This window comes from Lotus japonicus, chromosome 4 (assembly GCF_012489685.1).
Source record: "Lotus japonicus ecotype B-129 chromosome 4, LjGifu_v1.2".
In the NCBI taxonomy this organism is placed as follows: Eukaryota; Viridiplantae; Streptophyta; class Magnoliopsida; order Fabales; family Fabaceae; genus Lotus; species Lotus japonicus.
The window spans coordinates 50,050,995-50,065,471 of record NC_080044.1 but is presented as its reverse complement, the minus strand read 5'-3'; the positions used below and the strand labels follow the sequence as shown (position 1 = coordinate 50,065,471).

Below are 14,477 nucleotides of genomic sequence, written 5' to 3'. Positions count from 1 at the left end.
CAGAGGTGCAGAGGTCCAAATCGGTGACATGCACAGCTTCAATGGCCAAATCGGTGACATGCACAACTTCCATGGTCCAAAATCAGAGGTTCGGTATCGGAGCTTCTGTGTATTGTTGATTTGCTTCTTTTATTTTTCTGTCTTTTGTTGATTTGCTTCTGAAGAGTGTACCAAAAAAAAATCGATTCTGTCTTATAACAAAAAAAATTATTAAAGTCTGGAGTTTGTTTGTGATTCCAAATTAGTTGATTTCGTTTTTGTTTATTTTTCTATTCTGCCTCTTCTCATTGATCATTGTTTCCCTCTTTTTTTGTAACTGCAATCTTGCAATCTGTTGATAAATGAAAGAGAAAATGTTATTTTAGAAAAAAAGGAAGAAGAAAATAGAAGATAGATGCATTTAAAAACAAATAAAAAATAGATAGATATTTACCAAAAATCATTAAAACAGAACGATTTCCAACTTTATTCATTAAGGTTCGAATTAATATATCGAATTAATACATTATTTTCATTTTGAAAAGGCTTGGCATGAAAAATCACGCCCATGCGTGTTGATAACGGAAACACACTTTCAGTCCAAGGGTCATCAATCATAGTTGTCTTTCATTTTGACTATAAAAAGACCACTTTCAGCCAAAAAAGGTAACAACATTCACAACAAACCCTAAACCTTATCTTTCTCATTACTGTGTAAAATACACCACTTGAAACACCATGCAAAGTGGCTCAGTCTGGGCATACAACGACAGGCAATTCGCTATCGTGTGGAAAAGAGAAGAGGTATAAACCCTTGTCTTTGATTTCTTTTCTGTGCTTCTCTTCATTATTTTTCGCTATTCTGACGAACGGTGTTGTTTTCTGCATTTTCAGCAAACTATTTTCTTCATCCCGAAGAACTTTTGGAATCAATGGGGTGACGAGATTCGTCCTGAAGTTGTTATAACAGACCCTGCCGGAAATTGCTTCGAGTGCGTGATCAAACGAACGGTTGATGGGGCATATTTCTGGGCGGACTTCGCAATGAAGGTGATTCGTCGCTACCAAATTAACCGTCCTGTTCGAATGCATTTCGAGCTGGTCAACAGCGGCCAATTACTCATGAGGATCACGATTGACGGCGAAGGGGAGATCTCGTACTCCATCGTCAAAAGTTGGCCGCTGCTGTCTTAAGAAGAATCAGCCATGCATGAGCATGTTTTTAGGCCCCGTTAAATTTTTTTTTCCTTTATTTAGTGTTTTTATGTCCCATCCCATCTTCTTCCTTCACACATCAATGAAATGTGATTTTTCTCCGTCAGATCAGTGTGAAAAGTCCAAGATTGCTGTTTATTTACTTTTTTCCAGTTTGACGGCTGCACTTAATGATCTGTTTAATTTCCACTTGATCTGTCTTAAAAGAGACAAAATACTACTAATGGGTGAACCAGAACGAAGATTAATTAAGTAAACACGTAAATAATCTTGTTTACATAGCTTTGTGTGCACTGAAAAGTGAAAAGATGAGCTGATGAAGGGTTGGAGAGAGAGGAAGAGGTTGAGAGAAAATTAGTTTTATTTTTTATTTTTTATGAGCGCATAGAAAAGAAGTGGTGTTAAAGTTTTTGATTTATTCATTTAGAATTATTTTTTGAATTGTTTTCTATTTTGAGAGTTATATATATATTGAAGTGTTATTTTTTTTGTTGGTTAATATAGTTCCTAATTAAGTATTTTTTGAAAGGGTTCCTATTTAATGTTAATTAAAGAGTTTTTCGATGTTATTGCATTTTACCAACTTTAATCACTTAGCTTAAATTAAACCTGCAAATTTAGGTAATCTGGATTTATAACTAAGATATACTCCATTATTCTTAGGTAACTAGAAGTTAAACCCGTGCAACACGCGGGTTTATTTTTTAGTTATGTGTTTAATTTAACACAAATAAATAATACATATGATAATATAAGAAATTTATTTCGTACTAGATAAATATAAATAAGATAAATATATGAAATGTAACTACTAACTACATTGATAAAGTTTAATAAAAGATTAATTTTAAACTCATTTTTTAGTACATTAAAACAAATATTTTATGTTGCTTCATAAAACTAATTTTCAATTCATTTCGTGTTTATTTGTTTTTAACAAGTCAGTGATGATTTACATATATAGATATTTATCTGAGTATTGACTTGCCTATCAAAAAAAAAAATATAACTAAGATATATTGACTTAAGATGTGCATTAGTAACAATTATTATATGACTTAAGATGTGCAGAACGTCCTAACCTGGAAATGCATCTTGAGGTGCTTCGAACTGGCCTCGGGCTTGAAGGTGAACTTCTTAAAGAGCTGTGTTGTTGGTATTTGTGTTCCTAATGCCGACCTTCGGATGTATGCATCTATGCTGAACTGCAAGCTGACAAATCTTCCTTTTGTTTACTTGGGAATCCCTATCGGAGGCAATCCTAGGCGTGCGACCTTATGGCAACCTGTTCTGGTTAAAATGCGGAGAAAGCTTTCCTTGTGGAAGCAAAAAATGCTATCTAATGGGGGGAGAGTTTGTCTCATAAATAGCGTCTTGGAGGCTTTACCACTTTTCCTCCTATCCTTCTTCCGCATACCAAAGGTGGTAGTAAAGGAGGCAAGAAAAATCATGCGAACCTTTCTATGGGGTGGTTCTGATTCAGCTCAGAAAATATGTTGGGTTAAATGGAAGCAGGTATGTAAACCTAAGGAGGATGGTGGCCTGGGTATAAAGGATTGGGAGCTTTTTAACAAAGCACTCTTGGGAAAATGGCGATGGAAATTAATGCACGGAGCCAATGACTTATGTGGCAAGGTTCTTTGGTCTCGTTATGGTAACCGTGTGGCGAAGGGTGATCTGAACGCTAAAGCGAATGACTCAATTTGGTGGCGCGACATAACTTAACTTTGTTTTGAGGAAAAGGAGGGGACTTGCTGGTTTGATGATGGGGTACGTCGGAGAGTGGGGAATGGATACTCAACTCGATTTTGGAAGGACGTTTGGTGTGATGGGACCCCGCTAAGTGTTCGCTTTCGCAAGCTTTTTCACCTCTCTTTGCAGAAAAATGAATACATTCTAAATCTGAGAGAGAAGATAGAAGGCACGTGGACCTGGTCCTTTAAATGGACGAGGCATCTGAGCTCTCGAGAGAACTTGCTAGTGAAAGATCTTGTTGTGTTGCTTGAGACGGTACCGCTGCTGGAAGGTTCTAATGATTCTTGGCTTTGGACGGCAAACCCGGAGGGAGGATACACTGTACACTCAGCTTACAAGGTAAAAAGATATTAAATGGAAAATTTAATTTTGTTTTTGCAAAATAAATCTAAGATTTATATTATAGTTGTGGTTAGTTAATTTTGATTTTATATTTAGTAAAGCAGGGACTTGTTGACGAATTTAGATTGTCAATCATCACTGACTTGTTAATATAAACCACTCATGAAATTTAACTTCTAATTTTATTAGATATTAAGTTAATTTGTTTTTTGAGAACTGTAAAGGGTTGGCGTAAAAGATGACGTCTCTATCTGCATCTGGAACATCACACGCCCCCATCACACCCACACCGCCACACGCATCACTGAAAACGTTTCCCATGGGTCATCGACGTCTTAATTCTGCCTATAAAACACCCCCCTCGCGGTTAAATAAGGTAAATCCATAAAGACTAAATCCTAATTCTTCTTCGTTCCCATCACAGTGTGATTTCCAACTTCCATTGATACACCAAGTGAGTTTGTATACAACCTTCATATGGCTTTTCCCAACGATATTTGCATGCCGTACCATTTTGAACTTGAACACTTGATGGATCTTGGCATACCTGGAGCAAGAGAGATCCATGACTCTCCACTCGTCTTTATCAATAATGCCTCAAAGTCACCTGTGTACCCGACCATAATCAAGGACTACTGGAACACAGCCGTGTTTAATCCTGGTAGGGGACTCTCAGGTAACTGTTACGGATTCGAGGTTGCGTTAACTAGTTATCATGTTCAACATTTACTGAATGCACCAAATGAGGGATCGAGATACTCATAAACATGGTGGTCCTTATACAGACATGAAGATATTTGCGATACTGTCTTTATAGGCAACGCTCCACCCAAATTTCATAAGATTCAGACCCGATACCTTAACCATGCTGCAAGGGTAATACACATGTTCATTACTCGGGTTTGTTGTCCGCGACGTACATATCTATATGAAGTTCTTGATCATGACGTATTTATAATTTATCATACTCTAAAAGGTATGCCAGTGAATCCAACTCATATAGTGGTTGAGCACTTGTCAAAAGTAGCAATCAGCTCCTGCGAAGCATCCCCGTATGGGTATCTTCATACCATTTTTTTAAATCACCTATCTGAGCATGCAGTGCTGGATTTTGAAACTCGTCAAATGTCCGAAAGTTTCTGCATAGGAGCAGATTTCCTCCGTGACAATCTCATGAATATTTGTGAAGACTCTGAGGATGATTATGAGGATACCAAAACGTATACTTCAGATAGCAATCATTATCGACAATCACCTTAATTGCTTCTTGTAATGCATTTATGTTGTATCTTTTTTTCCCAATTGTTCTCTTGTATTTTTTATTTATAAATTAGCAGAGAGAAATGAAATGATTTAGGTGTCTTCTATACGTGCCTACTTGGCTGGGAAATTTGTTTTTTTTTTCCTGCTGTAATCCTGGCTTTAATACCATTTGCATTCAGTGATCTTAGAATATAAGTTAATTGATGGTTCGAATTCCCCGGGGAATGGGGTTTGTAATATTTCAGAAGGTAGACAATCCTCAGCCATCTTTTCCTGGATTTCTCTCTCACTCTCAACTTCATAAAAAATAGAGGCCGACTTGTGAATCAGTTCCACAAAATCTATGGAAAATTTGGAAAGACATTTAGTGTGTGTTTGGTTTCAAATCTGGAGAGGCCAAACGTGGATCCAGAAATCCAAAAGCACTCGGCCTCATGGATCGGGGCCAAACGTGGATCGAATTGAAGCATGAATCTCACCTCCCTTACAAGTTGTAATTTTTATCAATTTAGTGTGTGTTTGGAAAACTTCTGCAGATCCACGTTTGGCCCTGATCCACGTTTGCAGAAGCAAGAAATAGTTGCTTTTGGATTTTTGGATCCACGTTTGGCCTCTCCAGATTTGAAACCATTAATGTGTTTGGATGAGCGTTAGCAGAATTGGATCTGACAAGAATTGGATCTAGTAAACGTGAGTTTCAGTGATGTAATTTATGTTTGGATACATTGTGAGAAACGTGATTCTTATAAGGGAATTTTGTTTGGATATCTTTGATTAGAATGGATTCTAAATGTGTAATGACTAAACTGAGCATGAATATTTATTAAAATATTTTCATTTTAATATATTCAAATTGATTGCAGGGGAGAATCAGAGCCACGATGAGAAAAAATAATATGTTATCGGTTTCTTATCAATTTTCTCTATTTTTTATTCTTCAACCTTCAATGGATGCTAAGCCACGCAAATCTGACATTTCCAACCTTCAATGGATGTTAAGCCACACACAAATCCCCTTTCAAAGATCACTGCCACCAAAAACGTGAATAACAGGGGGGAAATAAAAAAAAAGGAAAGAAATCTAGAGGCAGTGAGGCACCGACTCAGAGATAGAGAGAGATCGGATATGAGAAAGGTCTGAGCAAGGATGGACTTCATCTTTTCTTCTCATCTTTATAAAAACTAAGGCCAAGATACAGAGGAGGAGAGGGGGTATAAACACAGAGGAGGAAAGGGGGAAAGGGGTATAACCGGAATCAGGTTTTTGGGATGTTATCAGATCTGAGAGAATCGGATCTCTCTCACGGAGAAGCTACTATGGGATGCTTCAGCCTGATCCCACGTTTTCTCCTTGAATCCATTCTCATATTTAACTAGGCTAAATTACACCTTAATTGAATGTCTGAAACCAAGTGAATGACAAGGGTTCTCCCTAATATGCACCACTTTTAGAGTGGTGTAATTTTACACCACTTACTTTAATCGGTTTTAGCAGGTCAACACATTATTTAAAAAAAAAAAAACAATATCATTAAAAATTTGTCATCTATTAAATTTTTTTGAAAAAAGATGTGTTCACCTATTATAGCAGGTTAAAAAAAGTGGTGTAAAATTACACCACTATAATAAAAGTCTTTTGGACGTTGGGGGTCACCCAAAAATTGTACAAATGTAAATTAAAGAGCCCTTTTCCCGTAAATCATTGTTCAATTTGCGTGATACGGTGATGAAAAGATGGGCATCAGAGAGCTTGATTGACACAAAGCAGGCTTCGATTAGCGTGAAATGATTTTCTTTCATAAAGGTGATTTTTTAGTATATCCTCACGAAAACTGTCTTAAAATTGATTTGGTGAAGGAGATCCGGTGTGCAGTGACGTAAAGTTCATACGTTAGCATCTCCAATGGGAGTTGCTTAAATCTAGTTGGCGCACTTAAGCAACGTTGCTTATTTTGGAGTACCACTGGAGCAACATGACGTGGCAGTTGAGTTGCTTAAATTTAAGCAACGTTTGATAATTTAAGCAACGTTTGCTTATTTTCTCTCTCCTTACTTTTTGACTAAAAAATTATACTTTCTCTTTCATTCATGTACTTGTATAGTGTCTTTACCCTGAAATAATATAAATATATGAGGTATAGTGGGACCCAACCAAAAGTAAAATAAGCAACCGTGGTTGGAGCGAATTTTGCTTGGGTTGCTTAAATCCTATGTGTCAGTTTGGACCCACCAAAATAATTTTTAAGCAACCCAACTAGCAACCATGCATTGGAGATGCTCGAATTATGCTAGGATAGGAAGAATAACTAAACAAAGAAATAGGTCACCAAAGAAGAGTGAGACCTGGGGATGTAATCACACGTGTCATTTTTCTTCCTTTCCATCTACCGTAATATTAGAATTAGAATTTAGAACCGAACATGCAACAAGGGTAAATACGTCCGAAGAAGCATACCTCCCAGCATCATATCATATATCGTTGGTCCAACGTGACATGGACTTTCATTTCAAGATTTACACTGGACTTGTTCACTCAACCACTCCCGTCCTCAGCTAAGTTTGTCTCTCCAACCCAACATTATGGACGACTCAAAATCAACCGTCGTAGGAGGTTGTCCCTCATTCATAACTTACGTGGTGTTCGGCGGCAAAACACCAGGGATTTACACAAATGTTGAGGATTGTAATAGCCAAATGTCCGGGTTTCCAGATTCACGGTTGCAGGCTTTTGATGACCCTAACAATGCCATCTCAGCTTAGCTTAAGTTTTGTTCTCGTACCTCCAAAAACGAATTTTCGACGGAAGCTGGTGGTCTGCATCCATTCCATGGTGCTCAATGTAGTCCGGTGGAATGGAAAAAACTGCTGCCCATGTCGAACAACTCCGATGGTTGCCACTGACCGTCCGAGTAAATATAACGATTTGTATTATTTTTGTCTATTTTATCCACACTAGTATATTGATGATTATATTTCTAAACTATTTATATTGGGTTTCAACGTCAGTTTGGAGAATCTGTCTTCCGGAGGAGGGCCCAGCACCTCTAAGTCTGAGGTAGTGGATTTAAGTACAGAAGTCAGAGAGTTAAGTCTTGCATTAAAGCAACTATCGCTTTTGGTCAACGATTCCGATGTTGAAAATAAGGTACGCCCTTAAATTCTATAATTCCTCTTCCAACGTCAATGCAATCCACATATCCGTGTACTGTATCGACTTACTCTCCAAATTATCATGGGTTTTCAGGTCATGAAATCCCGGATCAACAATTTGCAATCGACTATGGATGAACTTAATGTTTTTGTGGCAAATATTGTTGAAACAATAATTTCTGAAGGCGGTAGTGCCCTTAAAAATACTCATGCACAAAGGCCCGCTCCAGCAAAGCCCTTGGATGGGAAAGAGACGACAACCACGAATGTAATGCACATGAACATTGATGAATGTGAAGAGGACTTTGACACTGAAGAAAACTTGAAATGCATTGTGAAAAACAAATCTTGTCAGGGAAAAACAGGGGTCAACGCTGACACAAGCCCTGGGCAGGTGAAAACTATCAAAGAACCAAGTTTCTTTATTGTTATTAGTATATTTATGCTTCAGAATGTGGATTGTTGTCACCCAGAACCCTATTTACTTTAACAGGGACTCAGGTGGCCTTATAGGAAAACTGGAAAGAAACTATTCTTGTCACCGGGGACACCCGATCATAGGCATTCGAAAGCTGCTAAAACGGACAACCTAGATGCAACTTCGCCAGCCGTAGTCACCAACCCTAGCAAGGGAAAAAACTGTTCCAGGGCTATCGGCTCTATTTCATACTCCGAAAACAGTGAACTGGATTATACTTTGAACTACACTGGTGGCTACATTTTACCTGATGTCAGAATATAAACCTCCATGAATCGCAAGCAAAACATTCCTTCCTAGCTAAACCCATTAATGATTTGTTTCCTTCATACGTGCAGGGTATTTTAAGTACATTTCCACCAACACGGGATATGCTGTTATTTCGGGCCGAATTTCAAGTTGCAGCCTATGTATTCCATCCAGGGATGGCACCCTGGTAAGATATTGAATTATTTGAATGTTGACATTGATCAAATTTTGACGTATGTCTATGTTTCAACAGTGAGGTTATCTTGCGGATGGGGAAGAAAAAGGTTACCAGAGAAGACTTTAATTGCTTTAGGGAAGGAAATGTTATCAGTTACCAGGTGAAAGTATCTGTATATTTGATTTAGTAATATTTGATTCGTATCACAATGTTTCATCCCTTATAGGTAAATTTTGTTTCATTTCGTAATTCCTTTAGATGATTTCGTTGATGGCCATGCGAGCTACGCACATGCAGCGTGATAGTAATTGCCCAATATTTTGGGCCTTACCTCCTTCCTTTGCGGTATGATATTACCAATATTACAAATCTGTACGCTATATACTATTTTGAATTAATATTTTCCGTCAATATGTTTTGATGTTTGTTCGATTTTAATTTCGTGTGCACACACCATAAGGATTCTGTTTCGAATGAGGAAACGGTGCAAGAATTGTCCAATTATTATGGGCATACATGGATGCCACCATTTGATCGCCTCTCACACGTGAGTTGTATTACATAATTACTACGACCATATTAGTTGTTTCTTTCCTCGCTGTAAATTCGATTAATTCTTTGTTTACTCCAATTTGTGATTACATCAGATCTACCTTCCCATACTAGATGAATATGGATATTGGTTTTTGGCTGTAATTTCGTTGAAGGATCGTGTTGTGTTTCATGTTGACAGCAATCTGAATCATGAACAACGGAAAAGGAAAATTATTTCCACAATGGTGATTTAATTCCTCATCATATTTCATTCGTGTTGTTCCTTTTTTGACCAACAAAATAATGTCTCACTAATTCTGATTTATATATTTATAGTGTGCCAAAGTGTCGAATATTATTTCAATGGGGAATCATTCTTCGTATATTAAAAGAATGGCTGCGCAACTTTTAACATGGGATATAAAAATGGCAACCGGAACTCCGGACTGTGGCAGCAGGTATGTCATCATGTATTTCTTTATTCTTGTCATCAATCTTTTAATGGTATTTGATTTCGTCTTCAATGCTACTATGTGTGGTTTCCCATTCAAGTGAGACTTCGGCTGATTGGGTCCTATATTGGCTACGTCTTAATATGAGCTCTTCCAGAGGTCAAACGGACCATGATTTTTCTGGTCATTTCGTTTGTGATGTGAGTAATTCATCTACACATTTGTTAATGTTTTTCTTGACAATTATATGTAGTTTCTTATTCATTTCATGTGTGTTCCCCACATCAATTGATTGATGAAATTCGTTTATGGCAGTACAAGTATCACAAAATGAGAATGCTATCAGCTCTTGCTTTGTTGATGGATACAACAAATGAGATGCGGCTGGAATTATTGTTGACTGCAGAATTAAAATGGCCGTTTATTAAGAACGGTGAGTAAGTTTCTAAAAATTTCAAGAGTGGTGGACGCATCAATGTGCTGTGCAATCATTAATATGAAATGTTTCAATGTGTGAACGGCTGTAATAGTTTATTTTGTTCCCATGTCGTAATTTTTATTTTCTTCTATCGTATTCAGCTTAATCAGCTTTGGGCTTGTAATATATTTGTGCTATTGTCCTATTAAGAAATAGTAATTAATATTCATGGTTTATTAAAATTGAAATTTAACTTTCTACCGTAACCTTGCACTTTGTAAAGTGCAATTAAGAACAAAATTTAGCTATAAATAATGTAAGTTATTTAGGAACTGAGGGAGTACTTATGGACTTGGGTCTGTTCGTGGCCGAGGGGCTTCTCAAACGCTCAGTGTTTTAGTACCGCTTACCTTTCCATAATCTCGAAGACTGGTGCACGTGGACACTAGAAAAAACGCTTGTGTTGTCACTTCGATCACTGACATGGGAAAAGAATATGCACATAGCTTGGATTACAGACGAAAGTGTGTTTGGATCAGGTGATGTTGACTGAGACGGAGCTATCACCTTTATGTCATAACTTTTACTCAGCTCTAGAAAATGATGAGTCTTACACCTAATTTGTAGGGTGCATCATACTTTTTACGATGCACATATTTGATTATTTCCACCTTTTGCGTAGCTCGAAACAATGATGACTACTTCACCTAATCAATGTGAAGGTCTTTGTTAAAATTGGTTGAGTGTGATGAGTTTTTTATTTAAGTGAAGTAAAAATGGTATTTCAACCTATTACACGAATGAGAAAAGAAAAATGAGAAAAACATTATGTTTGTAGTCAATATTCTTGTTTATTAAAAAAAAAAGAATACGTAGCGGAAGTCAATTTAAATAATAAAATAACGCAATTATAAGCTAGGCACGCCATGCTATAACTTGAGAGCACTAGAAAGAAAATTACATTTATAATATACACAAAGAGTAAAACATACAACATGCATGAGTGAACAAGAACTACAGAAAGACAGATGACCATAATGCTTACACGGTTAATGATTTACATAGTAAACGAAACCCAAATAACATTTAACCATTTAATGCTGCACGAACCTCACTGAACAAGGTTATTTGAGGCAAGTCAACAGGCCGAAAGGTACTGGAATAAGAGATGAACCTGGCATACGACCCCATTGTGTTTTCGCCAAGAACTTTAAATTTCCAAGAGTAAGCTCCGTTGATATTGTAACCATAGACAAGGGCCCTCGTCGCGAAGATCAAACAGTCACCATTAACAATACCAAAACCTCTATTTGGATCATTATCTGTTTTTTTTTTTTAAAAGATTGTCATCATCTTCATCTTCATCTTCATCTTCCAGTGCGTTGTGTATCCCCATATCCCCGACATTAATGCGATGAATAAGGTCCCATGAGCCGGGCGAACCATCTTCAGAGATCCATAGAGTAAATGTCAACTCGATATATCGAACTAGACATAGAGACTCTTTTGACGTTCATCGGCTACCCCATTTGAAGACCCGGTATGCACCATGAAAAGGATTATGAACAGCCTCAGCAGGGAGAGGTAGAATGTTACCATTTTTTTCGACGGGGGAATATTGCACTATGTACGGCAATGGAGACGGCGGCCAAACCTGTTCCTCGCCGTAATCGAAATTATCTGACATCATGTACAAACTATCATTAAGGACTGCCACTTGGTCAAGATCGAGCGGCCTAGCCCCGAACTCAATGTTATTTTCCAATACTTCCCAGTTATTTTTAACGGGGTTATATTCCTTCATCACATATGGGGGACCCCACCGACTGTGAGCTCCGTTAATGCATATCAACTTGGAATCGTTTCCATGTGTGTCAGTTGGAAAGATGACGATATGCATTTGAAGTTCATGAGGATTGTCGTACTCTTCCATGGGAGATTTTAGGAGGGCCCATGAACCGGTCACGGGGTTGCATAAGCACGACGTTGGTGGCGTTACTTCTATTCTCTCAAATTCAACCACTACCAACCCGTTCCAGGAATTGAGGATTCTCCAATGTCTGTTAAATAATTCCAAGAATTGAATTGGTAATCCTGGTGAAGGACCATTATCGAATAAATGATACAGGTCCAGCCCCAAAGGTGCTGCGATGTCAAGGAAACCGAAAATGTGCATGTCGCCCTGTTGAAGCATGTTGCGGGCTTGTTGACGGCAAAAATTAGGCTCCCTCGCAAAATCTACTTCTGAAGATACACTCTTAAGCTTACACAGAAGGTATGCGGGTGCATGGCATAACACCTGATACAGGTTATCTTGACTCAAATCCATGCTTGAGACACAACAAGAGATAAGGAGAAGAATATAGAAAAAAACGATTGTTTGAAATTGGCTATTGGGAATAATGAAGAAATTGTTAGAAGACGAAGGGTATTTATAACTACAGGTTTGAGTTCAGTCGATAAAACGCGACACTTCGGTAACAGGATGGTGGGATTTGGAACAACAGAAAACTGGCGCCGGCGCCGGTTGATAAAGGATATGTAGTTCGGCGGTTACGAATTGGCCATGCCCCATGGAAATGGTTGTTTAGTGGATACGATGCTTCAAACGAAACTCATCAGCTTCGAAAATAAAGCATTGGTAGACGTACCTCTGAGGACTACGCGTGGCTTGTGGTCATGTTAGTAAGGCATGCATTGGTTTTTGGATGCGTGTGTTGTTGGAAACAGGTGAAGTATTCACGGCACGTGGTTTGTGAATGGTTTCAATAATTATATTTATCTATTCATTATAATACCTTTGTGATTAAAAATATGCTACATGTCGGGAACTTGTACTGTGTAACTACCTCCGTTTCTATTAAACTCTTCAATAAAAAGAGAACCTTTATTATGTAACTACCTCCGTTTTATTAAACTCTCTAGGAAGTGAATTTAATTTTTTTAATTTTCATAACATTATAACTTGTTTGTCTATTTCACTATTTAAAATATGTTTGATCTTTCTTCATTTATTACTTCTATAATACTATTTCTTGAAAAAAACATCATATAATACTCTCTTGAAACTTTAAGTGAAAAGATGGATCGGAGGTAGTGTAGTATAAAAATGTGTGGATTGTGTAACGTTTGACCTAAAGTATATGTGTGATATAAAGCTAAGGGAGAACTTTATACGCACCATTTTTAGGTTGAGTAATTTTACACAACCTACTTTAACGGTTATAGCAGGTTACAACACATCATTTTAAATTTAACGGGTTATAGCAGAATACAACACATTATATTTTACATTTATTTAAAAAAATATGTGAATCTTTTATAACGGGTTAAAAAAAGTGAGATAACGCGTTAAAAGTAATCTTTTTAGGGTAAAAGGATTTCCTAAAACGCTTGACAAAAAGTAAAATTTCTCGGTAAAGTGGAAAAGCAAACCAAAATACTGTTTCTATTGTTCTGCCTATATATACAAGCGTTGGTTGCATCACACATTTTGGAATTGACATCTATTTCAAATATACATGGGTAAGAGGGAAATATTTTTTGTTGTGTACACCGGTAGGACACCTGGTATTTTCAAATATTGGGATGTAGCTACGAAGCATGGATTCCAGCTACAAGGAAGTCGATACAATTTGTTTCCGTCGTTTAAACAAGCGTTAGCTTCATGGCTACAATTCTGCATTCAGTCGGCAGCTGCGGAGAGGGCAAAAGAATGCCAAAAAAGGCTGACAAGGGGCGAAGGTGTTAATGGCAGTCATAAACAGTCAATGTTTAGAGGTATGATGTTTTAGTGCAACAACTTATTTTTTGAATTGTTCTAGTATTATTTTTACGAATTCACTATAATTTTTCGGCCAAATCACAGAAATATGGGTGGAGAAATACCCTAACCCGAACGATTTCCTGGTGGAATACACCACACAAGGAATGCTTTACCACATATGTGAGTACCGTTGTTTAGGCATGCCGTGCTGGTCTCTATGTGAATCGCGAGTAATTGAAGGTGTATTACATTACAAATATTCAGTCACACTACCAGGGCTACCCCGTTGCCAATCTATGGTGTTTCAAGGTAAATTTTCTTCTACAGCTGATCTTGCTCGTGAGTCTGTTTCATGGGTTGCATTGAACTCTCTATGTCAAATTTTTGGAAAGAGTGTGAGAGACTTCCACTTTTACCATCTAAAGGATTTAGAGGAGGTTGTGCACAACAAGGATAAAGAAATCGAGTGCAAGGATATTGAGATCAAAGTACTTAGGAAGGAGGTTGCAATACTACAAAAATCCAAGAAACAAGCCTAGAAAATCTCTTACTCCTAATTTGTACTTTAGATTTTCTTTATCATGTAATGCGTTCAACGTGCTTTAATTTTAACTATCCAATGTTGGGTTATTAGCTAAATGTAGTGGAAGTCTTTTTCATGCTTTTTATCAGTGATCGGATTTGGTATCACGGACAAT

At 37.4% G+C, this 14,477-nt stretch overlaps 1 protein-coding gene across 1 annotated transcript; it reads right to left on the bottom strand.

Moving 5' to 3' along the window:
* Positions 1-11,526: 11,526 nt before the first annotated feature.
* On the bottom strand, positions 11,527-12,342 carry LOC130712890 (uncharacterized). Its single transcript, XM_057562705.1, has one exon. It carries the CDS (start codon positions 12,340-12,342, stop codon positions 11,527-11,529), a length of 816 nt encoding a protein of 271 aa, XP_057418688.1.
* Positions 12,343-14,477: the final 2,135 nt, after the last annotated feature.

Coding starts and splice junctions, on each gene's coding strand:
- LOC130712890 (XM_057562705.1), bottom strand. CDS start 12,342: ATGGATTTGAGTCAAGATAACCTGTATCAGGTGTTATGCCATGCACCC.